The sequence below is a fragment of the Peromyscus maniculatus genome, chromosome 19 (genome assembly GCF_049852395.1).
Source record: "Peromyscus maniculatus bairdii isolate BWxNUB_F1_BW_parent chromosome 19, HU_Pman_BW_mat_3.1, whole genome shotgun sequence".
Classification (NCBI taxonomy): domain Eukaryota; kingdom Metazoa; phylum Chordata; class Mammalia; order Rodentia; family Cricetidae; genus Peromyscus; species Peromyscus maniculatus.
The window spans coordinates 54,032,755-54,048,784 of NC_134870.1; the positions used below are offsets into that span (position 1 = coordinate 54,032,755).

At 48.3% G+C, this 16,030-nt stretch overlaps 1 protein-coding gene across 1 annotated transcript in view; it reads left to right on the plus strand.

Annotated features, from left to right (window-relative positions):
- Positions 1-15,759, plus strand: part of Apcdd1 (APC down-regulated 1) — a 32,005-nt gene extending 16,246 nt beyond the window's left edge. The window contains exons 4-5 of the mRNA XM_006985170.4: positions 11,384-11,705; positions 13,778-15,759. Of these exons, the coding sequence (XP_006985232.1) occupies positions 11,384-11,705; positions 13,778-14,223 (768 nt within the window). The 3' untranslated portion in view covers positions 14,224-15,759. The remainder of the gene's footprint in view (positions 1-11,383; positions 11,706-13,777) is intronic.
- The last annotated feature ends 271 nt before the right edge of the window (positions 15,760-16,030 follow it).

Consider the following 16,030-nt stretch of genomic DNA (forward strand, 5'->3'; position numbering starts at 1 on the left):
TGAGTTATGTCCTAGTAATATTTGGAATTCACAAGGTATCTCCTCCCCCAAGCTCCCAATCGTATCAGTCAGTGTGTAACTCATTCATTTCCACTGAGATGTTTGTGAAGTTCTGGGCCGGGAGGAGCAGACAGACTCAAGCCTGATGGAGTGGTCAGGGGAGTTACTGTATGGTGCCCCCCAGCTGTGCTCACCGGCCTCGGAGGAACAGCTAAGAATGGTGTGTCTAAACACGAGGCTCCGGTTGTCTTTGATTCATTGTTTAAAGTCTTCTTTATAGAACTCATCTGAGGTTACTCATCACTAATCAAGCCGTCTCGGGTACTTCTCTGCTGGAGATGGCACAGTGCCTGTCATTGTAAGCTCGTGTAATGGAGTTTTATTAAATAATCACCTTGACTGAAACTGAAAATTCCGCCCTGTGTGCAAGGTGATGCCGCATGGAGGGCCAGAGCCCCCCCCAAAGAGTCTGAGGCTGTGCTACAGTGCCTTGGACAGCTCACCCGTAGGACTCCGCAGGGCTCCTACAGCTTTCCTCCCACATGGAAGAGGAGGCAGGTCCACCGTGCTCCACCCTTAGTGTTCAGAAGCACCCAAGAGGCCAGGGCAGCCTGTAGTTGAGGAATGCCTGGTGTTCTCTTACTGTGATGAGCAAGGGACCTGAAGCTCGGTCCCTTCAGTGTGTCTGAGCCACAGGACAGATGGTACAGGGAGGGGTGCTTCACAGGATGCTGCCTGCTGCTAGAGGTGTGGTTCTAGGCCAGGCTTCAGTAGATCTTTTAGAAAAGTGGATAAGAACTGCTGGCTTCCAGTTCTGTTCTGAACCCTGGCCGGCTGGTAGCATCATCTATACACTGCACTGAGCATCGCAGGCTTAGAATTGGATTAGAAATGGAGGCAGGGAAGGGGATTTCATGGCTACATGTGAGGTGTCCTTTGAGTGGAAGCTAACTGACTTTCCATTGAGTGTGACTGTAAGTGGTCCGGGTTGTCCACTAACGCCACCCTAACCAGGAGCATGTGCCTGTTCTGTTACTCCAAACCACCATGGCAGTCTGCCAAGCACGCAACGCCATTGTCATCCCCCCCACCCCATCCCTCCCACGGACTTACCAGTGAGCAGGGAAACAGCTGTGTGCTGAGCGTGTAGGCTCATGACTAATCCCAGCACTCAAGAGGCTGAGGCAGGATAGCTGAGAGGTCTGCCTGGGCGATGTAGGGAGACAGAGTACCCAGGCCAGCCTAAGCTGCAGTATAAGGCATTATCTTGAAAACAAGCGAAAATCCAAAGTAACAGCAGCAAAACCTATCTCATCAGTTGTGAGGCATAGGTAGAGTCAGGTCAGGCTGTCTGCCCCCCCATCTGACCTCATGCCACTGTTTGCACGCCCAGGGCCTGGTTCTCGTTCCTTGCCAGCATGTGCCCACTGAGGCTCTTGGATGTCTTACGCTCCTTTTAAATGCCAGAAGGAGAATTGGTTTTTGTTTCCTGTCCTCTCCCCAACCCCCACCTTTCTTACCTGGATCTCTTCCCCCTACCTTCTCTGGTGTACCTCCAGGGTGTGGAGGTCTCCGAGTGAACCTTTCACCTACTGGCTGCCGTCCAGGCCCAGGGTGGACCTTCCCTGATGTCTGTCTTCCTCCCTGGTTGAACCTGTCTGGCTTGTGGCCCCTGGGGGTGGCGAGGAATGTCTTCTGAGTCAGTTATCCAGCCCTGGCATGGGATTTCAGGGTGACAGGCATGATGCTGACCTTCTCTAGGGGAGTTTTTTTTTTTTTTTTTTTTTTTGTTTTTCGTTTTTTATTTCTAAAGAGTTAAAAGAGTTTCTTGAACTCTGGATAAATTGGCAAGCATGTGGATTTTGGAAGTGGGAGCCAGTCCTAGGACACAGCTGTCTCGCTGGCATCAGCTGGGGTCAAGCGCTCTCTCTTTACCTGACCCCTTAGGGCCCGGCACCTCTTTCCTCTCCAGTGGAGGAACTATAAGGACGCTGTCTGTCCTGTCTCCTTGGACCGGAGAGTGGAGCCCTGCTGGCTGACGGCTCCTGCAGAAATGAGGATGGCTGGCTGGAGAGTGTCCAAACACTGTCTGATGCCTGCCACGAGACACTTCCTCCTCTCTTCTCCTCCCTTTCTGTGGAGGCAGTTGTGGGCGAATTCATCCAGATTCTCAAGACTCAGAGTCTATAAACCCTAGGTCTGGGTCCAAGATTCCAGAAACGTGAGGGGTGGAAAGAACTCGAGGAAGTGATGTTTATCCAGACTGTACTTCATAACAGGGATAAGGACGGGGAAGACCAGCATGTTTAAGGTGATCTCATTTGTATGGAACAAATCATTGAAGAAAGGGAGGAGCCGAGGGTGGGAGGAAGGGGAACCCGGCAATGAATTCTGAAGAAGGGTGGAGGCGGCGAAACTGAGGTTTCCTTTAGGTATCTTCTGTAATTTGTATCATGGTCTTGTAGAAGCTAAACACCATTGCCAAGCAAAATTAAAATTCAAGGAAAGAAAAGCCCTGCTAGGAGTCTAAGGAATGGTGAAGCCATGGGTAAAGCTGGAGCCCACTGAGAGAAAGGCTTAGGCTTCCCTGGGCCTAGCAAGACCTATGCTGTGGGACCACTGTGGCTGCCCAGCCGGGGTGGTCGCAAGACTGTGAAAGGCCTCAGGCTGGAGCAGCTGAAAGGCCCATTCTCCTCCTGTTCTCCCCTTGTCTTGTGCCTCTCAGTGCACAGGGATGCCCCTCAGGAAGGTTGTAGATCCTTCCCCAAGACGGCTAGCAGAAAGAGTGAATGGACTTGGCCAGTATCTTTCTAGGCGCTGGATGTGGTCAAGCCCAGTTGCTTGTGCCCATGGGACATTCCAGCAGCAGGTTGTCTGGGCTGGTTGTGGCTGTCTGGCCCAGGACAGGAAGCACCCCAGAGTGAGTGCCTTCAAAGAGTTCACACACTTTGTACTGGGGGCCCTAGACTCTCTGGCTTTGAACTCTCTGCCTCCCCCCAATTGCTGGTCCAGGGAGACCTGACTGAAAATTAGTTTAATGCTAAATTGAGTTTGAAACCACTAGTCTTAGGCCCCCGTGGAAACAGGACACCATGTAAAAATAGAAACTTCAAGTCAACTTGTTTTGCTAGGCTTTATACAGCTTTGAGGTAAGGCTCGGAGTCCCTTGGCAAGTAAGTGTGCTGTTTGCAGACTCAGGTGTGTGGAAGAGTTCTTTCAGCAGGAAATTGGCTGCTCTTCATTAAGAAAAATCAAGGTGGCCTAAAATAACCCCTAAAAAGATGCCTGGAGTGGGTGTCTAACCCCAGCACAGCACCGCCCTTGGCCTTGATTCGATAGAGCCATGTAGTTAGAGTGTACACCCAAGTTCAAGTGCAGTGGTAGACTCATGTAGTTATTAAAAGCAAATAATTACCAGAAGCCTTAGAAATGGCAAGACTTTTAAACAGGTGGAATTGATCATCCTCCAAAATCTTCCATGGATTCATCCACAGGATTATAAATCAAAGGAGCTGTCTAAAAGCAACACCCAGGCATTGTGTGTCTGAAATACTCTGACCATGTAGTTGCCTGGGGGTGGCCGGAGGACCACATCAGGTCTTCACAGCACCTGACCCCTACAGAAGAGAAGGGGCCCAGAGCGCTGACACCCTCTCCAGGCTGGGAGCCAGCATCAGTTTGTGATTCAGTCTTGTCTGAGAAGAGTGCCTTTCTACAAGGCGCTGGCTTTTTGTCCACATGGTGTTGGTTCCAAGATCCCCCCACAGATATCAAAAGACAGCTCAAGTCCTGTGACATGGGGTAGTGTGTGTGTGGAAGCTCTGTATACCTGCCTGATACTTTAAACCATCACTAGTGGATGTTCAGTATCGGAGACAGTGCAATGCTGTATAAATAAACTGTATCCTTCAGGGGTCAACAAGGGGAGACACTTGTAAGTTTAGGACAGATGCAGTGTGTGTCCCTTGGTATTTTGGGCTGCATCTGGATGTATCCTCAGACCAAAAACCACACATGGAGAGGGCTAAGGGTGTATGAAGAAGACATGATCTGTGAACTTGGTGGTATTGATGACATCAGAGGGACTGGAGCAGGTTCTGTGGGCAGTAGGGTTTTCCAGCCCCTTGCTGCTGCTGGCTAGGTTGGCCCTTAGCTCCTTGAGCATATGCCGTGAGACTCCTGGGTAAGAAGACAGGACACTGACTGGCTCCGGGAAGGAGCCAGGTGCTTGTGGAAGGACCCTGTGTGTTTTCTCCTCTGCCAGAGTTGGGGAAGGGAAGGAAAGGACATTGTAGAGATGATGGAGATGGATGTCGTGGTGCAAGACCGCAGGTTTGGAGAGGCATGGCTTGAGATACTCCCCCAGGCCATTCTTAGGTACATTTTCCTAAAGAAAATGCTTCCCACTGCTGGGCCAAGGTGTTCAGTAGGCAGCAGATGCTTCCTGGTATATATATATATATATATATATATATATATATATATATATATATATATATATATATATATATATATATACAGACAGAGAGCCGGCTGTTGGGGTTTCTTTCTTGGTTTGACATGTCACGCCGTGGCTGTACCGCAGTGCTGACGAGGTGCCCTGATTGCCGATACAGATCTCGTTATTTCTCGACTCCTCCGGAGGGTTTTTGGCAGACAAACAGGCATGCAGGGTTGCTTTATTTAAGGAGTGAGCAGGCTAGGGAAGATTTGTTGTCAGGGACGATGCAAGCGGTAAACATTTCATCCCTTAAAAGGCAAGAATGCTGAAAGGCCAGAGTGAAACCCCCAAGAAGCAGGAAATTGGCCATTTGAAAAGTATGTCTAAGCAGCTAGGGAGAGAGGAGGGGGAGCAAGCAAAGAAGCTTCCTCTGTGGACAGTGGCGTCATCTTGGCTCCTTTAGGGATCAAAATGAACCAGGGATCGGTCGTGGGTTACCTGAGTCTGAATATAAATTTATTCATTACGTTTATTTATTTTGTGTGTGTGTGCACACAGAGAAATCCAGAGCTTGGCAGCATGTGTCCTTATCCCCTGACCGTGTCCCTGACTCTGAATCCAGACCCAGGAAGCCCTGCAGGAAGCTCCTCCCACAGACAGCATCTCTCCATGTAGATAAATGTGACTTCCATTATTCAGCTCCTTATATGTCCTGTGACAGCTTTCTCCCTGTCCGTCTGTCCGTCGGGAGCTTCATGGGGTCCAGCAGTATTCTGCTGAGTAACCTGGGAAACATGAAGGGGAGCTCTCTGGTCTTGCCCTGAAAGGATTGGCCTGGCAGAAGCCAGGAAGGGTGCTCACACGAGGTTGTGTGCAGCAGAAACGTCACCCAGCACACTGCAAATTGCCTTTGTAAGGAGAGCTTTCACCGTAGGCTTGTAGCTACTGTGGCTCACTTATGGCTTTTCTGTATGAGAATCATGAATCCTTTTTTCTTTTTTATCCTATGGAGCAAAGCCCTAGGAAAGGAAGTTTCCATCATCTACCCCCATTGCTGTCCTTGAACAAAACTTTTAGCCAAGAACTGCTGCTTTGAAGGCTTGTGTTTTGTCCAGCCTGCTGCTCCAATTGATCTTTCACAAGATCTCAAGTAATTTCTTCCATTCTGGGAAGTCCATGGAAACAAGTGGGCACTGTCGGCAGATGCTGTTGACCAACCCTCCAGAAATAAATGTTGGCCGGAAACAGGAGAAGCCTGAAGAGCCCCCATCAGTCATCAGCCCCAGAGCCCTTTTCCGTAGGGCTAGAGCCCTTGTTGAGGGGACATTTGCTGTTTGCAGAACCTCGAGCCTGAGAGCCGAATTAAGATGAAGGGCAGCATTCCACCAGCCCCAGGACCAAATTAGAGGCCCAAGGTTGTGAGATCATCTGGCCTGAGTTATTTTCTCTCTGCACCTTGGTTACCTCAGCCGGGAAAATGTGCCGATGTTCTCACTGGGAGGGTGGAAAGCTTCAGAAGAGGATGTGCTCGAAGGCTTCAGAATTCCATGTCCTTCTGCACAGGCTGCGGTTCTTGAACCTGCTGCCCAGCAGCAGTGTGCAGACGAAGCCGCTCCCTGCTCCCTGCCAGCAACACTGTGTACTTGGGAACTGCGAGGTCAATTTCCATTTTTAACACCAGTTCTTCTTTTCAGAGAACACTTGTATGGGGCTTATTTCTAGCTCCAACCCACTTGAGTTAAGTCTACACCCTAGCCCTGATGCAGAGCACGGAACCAGAGTCAATTACATGCCAGACAAGTACTCTGCCTCTCCACAGCACCCTAGGTCCCTAGATTAAAGTTGTTGTTGTTTTTTATAGTGGGTATAAAGTATAGCGGCAAGGAAACACCTCCTGGCTCCTCTGATTTGAACTTTGAAATCATGTGTACCCAGAAACCCTGACTTTAAATAGCCCTTTCCAACATGGAGGGAAATGGAGCCGTACACAGCCAGGTTGGAGAGCCGAGGAAAGGATATTTCTCAAGGGTAAAGCAAATGCTATTCAGTGGTGCAAATCAACTTTCATTGGAAAAAAAAAAATCTCCATATGTAGTTCTCATCCGCTCATCTTTAAAGGTTCTCTCATTAAACCGCCCTAGAAAAGGAGCTATAAGCAATCCAACGTGCAGGCTTTGCTTGCTCCATGCTTTGGTGAAATTATTGTAATAGGTCCCTGTAATTTTTATTCATGCCAAAGAATATAAGAATGTAAGAAAACAATTTTTAAAACTTAATCCACAAACAGAAGTATCTCCTTACACAGCCATGACTAAAACTGTCACCTTGTTGACCTCATCCATGGAGGCCAAAAACACTGCCTCTGCTTAGGACATCTTTGGTTGCTTAATGGTAACTGCAGAATGGCTTCAGAAAGGATAGGGGTGGGCAAAACAGACTTTCCTCTAAAGAATTCTTAGAAATAACAGGTATGCTCTTTATCGAATCGTTAAGGAAGTATAAATTTAAACCACAATAGGATACCAAGTTGCCCATGGGGACAGCTGTTACCAAAGCGGGGAAAAGTGGAAAATAAATGTTGGCAAGGATGTGGGGGAATTGGAGCTCTTATAGTTTGCTGATAGAAATGTCAAATGGTGCAACTATTGTGGAATACAGGCTTGTTCCTCAAAAAAGTAAACACTGGATTACTGTATGGTGTAGCTGTTTTACATCCGGGTATATACTCAAAAAGATTGAAAGAGAAATACAAATCCATAGTCCTTCAACCATGTTCATGGCAGGGAAAAGGTAGGATGCAGTCTAAGTGTCTATGAGCAGAGTAACTGATAAGCAAAATGTGTCTCTGCATGGAATGATTAGGCCTTAAAAGAAAGGGCTTTCTGAAACATGCTACAACATGGGTGAGCCTAGAATACATTTTCTAGTGACATTGGCCAGTCACAAAATGGCAAATACTGTATGAGTCTCCTTATAGGGGGTCCTTAGTCATATTCCAAGACAGAAAGTGGAAGGGTGGTTGCCAGGGGCTAGGAAAGGGAGGGATGGGAGGTCATTTCAGTTAGGGAAGATGAGAAAGTTCTAGAGAGACAGTAGTGATGGCCACCTAACCATGTGACTATACTTAATGCCACAGAACTGTGCAGTTAAAATTTACTAAGACAATCAGTTCTGTAACCTTTAAAAAAAAACACAGTAAAACAAAAACAACCAGTGTAAGAATTTGTAATACTAGTGCTTACGAGCCAGGTTCCTTTTGGTCACTGTACATAAACCCAGATCCCATAGGCCTGCTGGTTCAAACAAGCCCAGCCTGCTTTTCTATAGGGACACCATTTTTATCTAGGGACACCATTCATCTGGAGGGACAACAGGCCAGTGGAATCATCTTGGAGCCCGGAAACCCCTACCTCCTCTTCTTAAAAAAGCATTCCTCAGCCGGGCGGTGGTGGTGCACGCCTTTAATCCCAGCACTTGGGAGGCAGAGGCAGGCGAATCTCTGTGAGTTCGAGGCCAGGCTGGGCTACCAAGTGAGTTCCAGGAAAGGCGCAAAGCTACACAGAGAAACCCTGTCTTGAAAAACCAAAAAAAAAAAAAAAAAAAAAAGTATTCCTCGTGGACATCCAACCTACCACTCATGGTACCATGGTGGGGTAGCCTGGGTGACAACTTTGCCCTTGCCTTGCCCAGCCTTTTCCTGCTGAATTGAACGGCATTGATCTTTAATGTTTTCCCATCAGCATCGTGCTTTCCCTGAACCAGTACTGGTGCTGAAGGGGAACTCTTGTCTTTTCGGGGATTGAGACTTAACTTCCTAGAATGGCCAGAAGTGAAGGATGCACGGTGGATGTTCCTAAATTCCCAGTAGATGTAGAAATTCAAGTTATGGAGAGTGGGATGGAGAAGAAGTGGAGGTTGGGATGGATGAAAGGAAGTGATTTGGCCCACAGAGCCTTGTAGGACCTTGTGGGGAGCAGGAGCAGTAGGCAGCAAGCATCTTTGCTATGGAGATGCCAGCAAGGAGGGGACCCAGCTCTGTGTGGACCACTGGAGACCCTGTGGGTCCATATTTCTGACCCTGACTGAACATCAGCTTCTGGTGCCTCTTCTTTCTGGAATGTGGCAGGCCACCTGCTGGTGCTTTAGACTTTCATGCTTGGACAGGGCCTCAGTGTCATTGTGAATCGGCTTCATGCTGATTGTGGTAATTATTCTAGCATACTCTGCTCTGTGCAGGAGCCCCGGAGTATGCCTAGCTATAGACGCCAAGTAAACATTCCGTCCTGGCCTTTAAATGTCAGAGCAACCCGTTTAGGGTGAAAGCTGTGGAACCTTCACCTCCTGGCAGCTTACTGAGAGGACATTGCGTGTGAGAGCTCAGGACGTGGGTTCTCCTTTACTTCAGTTTCTACTTTCCTCCCTATCGTGACCCCAAAGGACGGTGACACATGCGGGTAGACAGGCCATTGCCTTGGTCTCCTCAAGTGGGTGCACTGAGTGGGAACCACCTTGTTCTACCATTGCTCACCTGCAGCAGTTAGGCAAGCGTGTATGCAATAGTCACCACAGTGTAAGTGAGGACGTTGAAGCAGAGAAAAATGAATCACTTGTCATGGCCACCAGCTGTGAGGCAGGCAGTGGAGCTAGCTTAGGCCTTCAGGATCTGGCCAGAGCCACTCTTGTCTGCTCTACATCAGCACTGGTTCTGATGGGCCGTGTTCCTGTTATCTCCCTGTGGTCTGCTGATCATAGGCTGGACACAGTTTATATTCTCCCGCATGCCCAGAAGTGCTCTGCAGGAAACCCCAGGCCAGCAAATGCACCTGGACCCTTCCTTCCCCTTGACTCTCCACCCCTACTTATCTCACCATCTACAAGCCGCATATCACCGGAACAGAGGAAGCATCCTCTTCTATAAGTTGTCACTAAGCTCATCTAATGGATGAAGAGGGTCAAGTGAGTACAGGGTTCCCCCTTAATGGGGGTGTGGAAGAAGCAGGGGGGATGTACCTCCCCTCCCATCCTCACCACAGTCTTCCAGAAAGGCAAGCTTGTCACCATTGCCCAAGTCACAGGTATGAGGACAAGCCTACCTTGGTGAAGGAGGTGGATTGTGACTTGATAAGAACAAGTGTTTCCCTGCCCTGGGAGGGGTGAAGGTGTGATTGTGAGCCTGGATACATATGGGCTGGGAGTGTGGGGCTGCATGTCCCAGTGAGCTATGCCTCCCTGATCAGAGGGCAGAGATCCAAGGCTATGGTCCATGCTATGTTCCCCCCTTGGGCCTTGTTCCAACTTTGAGGAGAGCAGAAACATGGAGAAGACCCCTGGGTTAGAGTTGTCCTGTTGGTTGGAGTAGGTGGCAGGCTCATGGTGTTGTGCCCAGGACCCATTCTCCAGGCAGAGATTTGGGTTGCCAGCTCTGAAGGCAAGCAGGGTAATCAGAGCTGACATCTATGACATGGGCACCAACCAAAACACTCCCCAGGGCATGCCTCTTGGAAGTGAGAGCACAGCTTTACTGTGGACCCTAAGCTGCAGAAAGTTGGAAAAGCAAGCGTTTCAAGAGTTAAGAAGCTCTGAACCCTGGGCTCCAGGCACACATGGACAGCTTGCACACATGTCCCAGAGGCCTCCCCACTCCATTCTGTCTGCTTCCTCTACCTCCTGTGTTCACTGTATCAGAGGAACCCAGCAATTCCTCTCATCTATAGTCACAGCCTTGTTTTCCTTAGTGTTTTTTGCAGTTCCTTCCTTTAAAAATTTAATTGTGGAGCTGGAGAGATGTCTCAGTGGTTAAGAGCACTGACTGCTCTTCCAGAGGTCCTGAGTTCAATTCCCAGCAAACACATGGTGGTTCACAACCATCTATAATAGGATATGATGCCTTCTTCTGGCATGCCAGAATACATGTAGAGCACTCATACATAAAATATAAATAAATACATTAAAAATTATTTTAAAATATAATTGTGCTGAAATATACTCATAAATCTGTGTCATGGGTACGCATTTTAAGAGTACAGTTAAGTAGCACAAGTTACATTCATAACATTGAATAGCCTTCACCACTGTTCATATCCAGAACTCTTCACCTTATAAAACTGAAGTTCTGCCCATTATACCTGGACTCTCCATCTCTACCTCCCTTCTCGTCCTTCAAAGTCACCCTCCCACCTCCTGTCTCTGGATTTCGCTACTCCATGTCTCTCAAGTGAATGGAATTAATGTGTATGTCTGCATGACTGGCGTATTTCACTTAGCACAGTGTCCTCAAGGTTCATCGTGCTGTGGCCTGTGCTGGGTATCCTCCCTATTAAAGCTGAGATCTCTGCCCACGTATATGCAGACCATAGTGTGCTTCACCATACCCTTGTGGCTGTGCAGTTGGATTGCTTTCCTTGTGGCTACTGTGGGCCAGAGCCCTTGCTTTGAATTCTTTTGGATGTGTATTGAGGAGGCAAAATCTGGATCATACAACAATTCTATGTTAAAGCTTTTGAGGAACCAAACCACTCTTGTCAATGAAGACTGTTAACATTTTATGTTCCTGAAAACAGGACCAAAGTATTGGGATTGCCCCACATCCTCACCCACACATATCCTCTGGATCTATGGAATGTGAGGCATTACCATCCTTTCCAAAACTGAGCGCCAGCCCATGGTCTGAAACTCAAACAGGATTCTAAAGAGTCCATGCCATAGCTGTTATTAAGGCAGCCTGTCCTATTACAGCTAGACTGGTGTGAATATACATTCTGGCACACCCTGTGCTCCACTGTCTGGGTACCAGAGCCCGGCTTCATTTGTTTTGGGGGTTAAGTGATGGTGCCCTGAGTGCCCAGTCCTAACCGTGATGAACCCCCATTTTTCAGGGATGTACATGCAGACTGAGCTCATGGGAAGACTAAAGTCTGTCATGTCTTTGTTTCTTTGCTTCAGAATCACAACCATGCCTGCATAGCCTGTCGGATCATTTACCGCTCTGACGAACACCACCCTCCCATCCTGCCCCCTAAGGCTGACCTGACCATTGGCCTACATGGGGAATGGGTGAGCCAGCGCTGTGAGGTGCGCCCCGAAGTCCTCTTCCTCACCCGCCACTTCATCTTCCATGACAACAACAACACCTGGGAAGGGCATTACTACCACTACTCGGACCCCGTCTGCAAACACCCCACATTCACCATCTATGCCCGAGGCCGCTACAGCCGTGGCGTGCTCTCCTCAAGGGTCATGGGTGGCACAGAGTTTGTGTTCAAAGGTAAGTCTGCCGCCTCTTCTTCTCACAGCACAGCTCAAGGGCAGCTCTGGGACATTTCTGTTAGGGCAGAACCTCAGAGGAAGGGTATCTTTGCTGCTTGAGATGCTAGGGATGAGGTTAGAGCCAGGGCTGCCTTAAAGCATCCTTGGAAACATCATCTGAGCTCCTTTCTGCTCAGAGCAGGCTAGACCCAGGCATCCACGTGACACTTAGGTACAATGGGACCCTGTTGTTGTTTGTTGTTGCTCTTTTTTTTGGGGGGGGGCGCCACCCAGCTCCCAAATAAATCACACAGAGCATTATCATTACTTATAAATGCCTGGCTTTAGCTTGGCTTGTTTCTTGCCAGCTTTTCTTCACTTTAAATTAACCCGTCTGTCTTTTGCCTCTGGTCTTTTACCTTTCTCTATTTTTGTATACCTTTCCTTCTTACTCTGTTGCTGGTTGTGTAGCTGGGTGGCTGGCCCCTGATGTCCTCCTCCTTCTCTGGCTTCTTCTTCCTCCTTTTCCAGATTTCTCCTTCTATATATTCTCTCTGTCTGCTAGCCTCACCTGCCTGTTCTTTGTCCTGCCTCACTATTGCCATTCAGCTCTTTATTAGACCATCAGGTGTTTTAGACACACACAATAACACAGCTTCACAGCATTAAACAAATGCAACATAAACAAAAGTAACACACCTTAAAATAATATTCTACCACAGGACCCAAACCATCACATGGGCCACTGTAATGTGACAGTTAAGAATGTGACTGCAGTGAAACCTGACAGCCTCTCTGGTAGCATCAGGCTTGTTTGTGTGCCTGGTACTTTTCCTGAATGAGGAATGCAGAGCTGATATAGTTACTTCTTGATGCTCAGAGTTGTTACTTCCAACCTGAGCTGAGGCTGCACACAAGAGCTTGTCCCAGGCTTGAAGGCGAGAGCCTCATGGGGGAAAAGTCCATGCTGGGCATTGCTCACCCAGACAAGGAAGCCAGGGGTCGGGAGGCACCTGCCCCTACCACAAGGGAGGCCTTGCTGCTTTAGTTTTAAGTTTGAGTGTCTGTAAGGTGGTGCCAACCCTGTCATATCAAATAATGAGCATAGCTGGGTCATTGGGTGACCACTCCAGGGTAGCACTGGGGTCCAGTTAGTGTGACATGTCTGTCTGGCCTCAAAGGATTCCCTGAGCATGGCTACCCTCCTTTGAATGGGGAACGTTGCTCTTGTGCACTGACCTTGTAAACTTAACCAAGAAAAATCTGTCTGCTCACCCCAAATCCCACTTGGTTATATGCAAAGTGTAGTCCCATAGGAGGGCCCCAAGGGTCCACAAAGGCTGGAGCTTGTATTTATTTCTTCATATTTTTCTTATTTGCAGCCTAACTGCATTGAGATGCCCAGCTGATGGGCCCATATTAATCTGTGAAAATGCTATTTCAGACACATGTTTGAGGTGAAACCTTTTGGATACTTCAGGACCTTTCCATAAAAATAAAATTCGAGTTTTGTTGAATATTTTTTGGGGAGTCATTTGTCCCAAAGAGCACGTTTGTAGGAATGCTGGGATAGTTTTATTTCACACTCGTGGGTGGGATCAGCTGCAAACTGGGCTAACCAACTGTCACCCGGGTTTTCTGACCACACCTACAGTATACCACCATCCCTTTGTATTCATGGGGGATTAATTCCTAGACTCCCTGAAGATACCCAAATCCGAAGTTACTCTAGTTCCTTGTGTAAAATGAGGACACTTGCACAAAACCTGTACACACACTCCCTGTTTTTTACACCATTTCTAGATTACTTTGGATACCTAATGTAGTACCATTAGGCTGTGTAGTTCAGTTGTGACTGCAGGGTGCATGATACTATGAGCTGGCTGCCTCTATTCCCCATGACCATTCAGATCAGCGTGTGAAACTTCTTACCCAAGCCTGCTCTTGTGATTACTGTGGTTAGTGGGCGCGCTACTAATCATGTTTTGAAATGAAAGCTTTGTTGAGACAGTGCCCCCCAGCATTTGCTGGAAGCGTCTGCCTCCCAAGTTGTCTCCCTAAGAGTCATGGATATCTCTCTTTTCCACACAGTGAATCACATGAAGGTCACTCCCATGGATGCAGCCACAGCCTCCCTCCTCAATGTCTTCAGCGGAAACGAGTGTGGGGCTGAGGGCTCCTGGCAAGTGGGTATTCAACAGGATGTGACACACACCAATGGCTGTGTGGCTCTGGGCATCAAACTACCTCACACGGAATATGAGATCTTCAAAATGGAGCAAGATGCCCGCGGCCGCTACCTGCTGTTCAATGGCCAGAGGCCCAGTGATGGCTCCAGCCCAGACAGGCCCGAGAAGAGGGCAACATCCTACCAGATGCCCTTGGTTCAGTGTGCCTCTTCCTCACCGAGAGCTGAAGACTTGGAAGACAGTCGAGCCCATCTATTTGGCAGGGCGGCGGGGAGGACAGCTGGGCCCCTGCTGCTTACTGCCTTTGCCTGCCTTTGGACTCTACCACATTGGAGCATCCTCCGATAGGAGATAATTTCTAAACCAAGACTCTTTACTGTTTATGACTGTTCTTCACACAGAGAAAGGACGTGGATTCTTTCGATGCACTTGAATGCCTGAGATCTGCCATTGCCTTACCCCTGTTCCCTCTTCCAGCCTCCGGGTCATGGGCAGTGGGTTTGAAGTTTCAGCTCTGAATTTCTTCCCGCCTGATCCCGGGCCCGAGAACTTCATAGCAGTGATTGCACTTTAAGTCTGCAGAGCGTTGGAGCTAGTGTGTTTAGGAGGGGCAGCAAGGGTGGTCGCTAGCTTCTTACCTCTGTCCCCCCACTTCTGTATGTATCTCTGAGCTGAGCTTTAAAGAGAAAAAAATGTCAAGCTACAGCTTTCTCTGCCATGGCTTCTCTTATTTCTCCGAACCCCCTTCCATACTCCAAGTTTTCTACACTGGAATCCAGTGAAGAGTTGGCTTGGGGCTGCCGTCAAGACCCTGTGTATCAATACAGAAAAGATATGGGTATTGGTGTGTACATAAGAGAAGATGCAAGGTTCAGCCAAATCATTGCTCCAGCCTTAATGCCGATCAACACTTCCGGAAAAGTTGAGTCGAGAGGTGTCTGCAAAGCTTCAAAGTAATTTAAATTGTGTTTACTGGCACTAGTGTCCACTTGTTGAGCAAAGAGATGTGCCATGTGCTTGGTGTGGTGACTCCGATTACAGCCTGCTGCTTAACCCTCGGAGTAGACTGGTCCAGTTGGGAAAATCAGAAAAGCCTGCCTGTTCCAGGCAGTCAGGGGCAGCAGTGCAAAGGGCAGCTGTGATGTGGTCAGTGCCACAGGAGAGAGAAGCAAGGCTGTGGCAGTTTTCTCCAGGTGGGGCACCGGTGTCCTGGCTCACACTGTGGTTGGGATGGGGAGAAGAACCCCACCTCCCCTCTGCCATCTTCATACACACGGAGACAGAGCTTTCCAGCGCTCCAGTGGCTTACGGAGGAAAGAGGACTGGGTGGGACTCATCCACACCGGGGACCCACTCCGCTAGATGCTATCTCTGTACAGCATGGAGTCTTTATGAGCGGTCACTCTGTTGTTAGACATCCTGGCTTGATTCGGTGTCCTCTCTGCATTTACATGGTCCTGCCGCGGCTCTGAGTTCCAGAACCATCTTATTCAGCGGTGACTGCTTCACAGTCATCAGGAAGGAGGAGGGGGCGGCTGCCCATCCCTTTGTGTTATCGCCACTGGTGCTATTAACACCAAGTGCTATTGCTCGCGGAGACCCATGCGGGCAAGTGGTGAGACACAGAAAGCCTAGATGTAACTGAAAGCAGCCATGGAGACCACCACGATCCAGGAGAAGAGTTGGTCATGTATTTTTAAGAATTCACTTTATGAAGCTGTCGCATTCAGTGTGGTGTTAAGTTATAAGGATGGCATGGAGTACCAGAGTGCTTTATATTTAGATTATATTTTAAGTCATGGTGCATACTTGAGGGGTTTTATCCAAAATGAAAATACTAACTTAATGTCTACTAAAGTTAATAAACAAAGAATTTGGAAGTAATCCCACGAAGTACGTCTTATTTGTCGATTTAATTCATACTGATATGTCTTCAAAGTGAAAACCTATACTGAGTCTCAGACGCACTTCACAGGTTGACCCAGAGTTGGGTTCACAGCCACTGGGTTCATTGTCTCCCTTCTAGACTCAACTATTTCTACTTTTTTTAACAGTGTGCTACATACACCACCCCAAATGCATAGATATGAACACATACACAGTGTGCACATGACGAGTCTATGTGAGGTTTGTATCATCACTTTCTCATGTAATA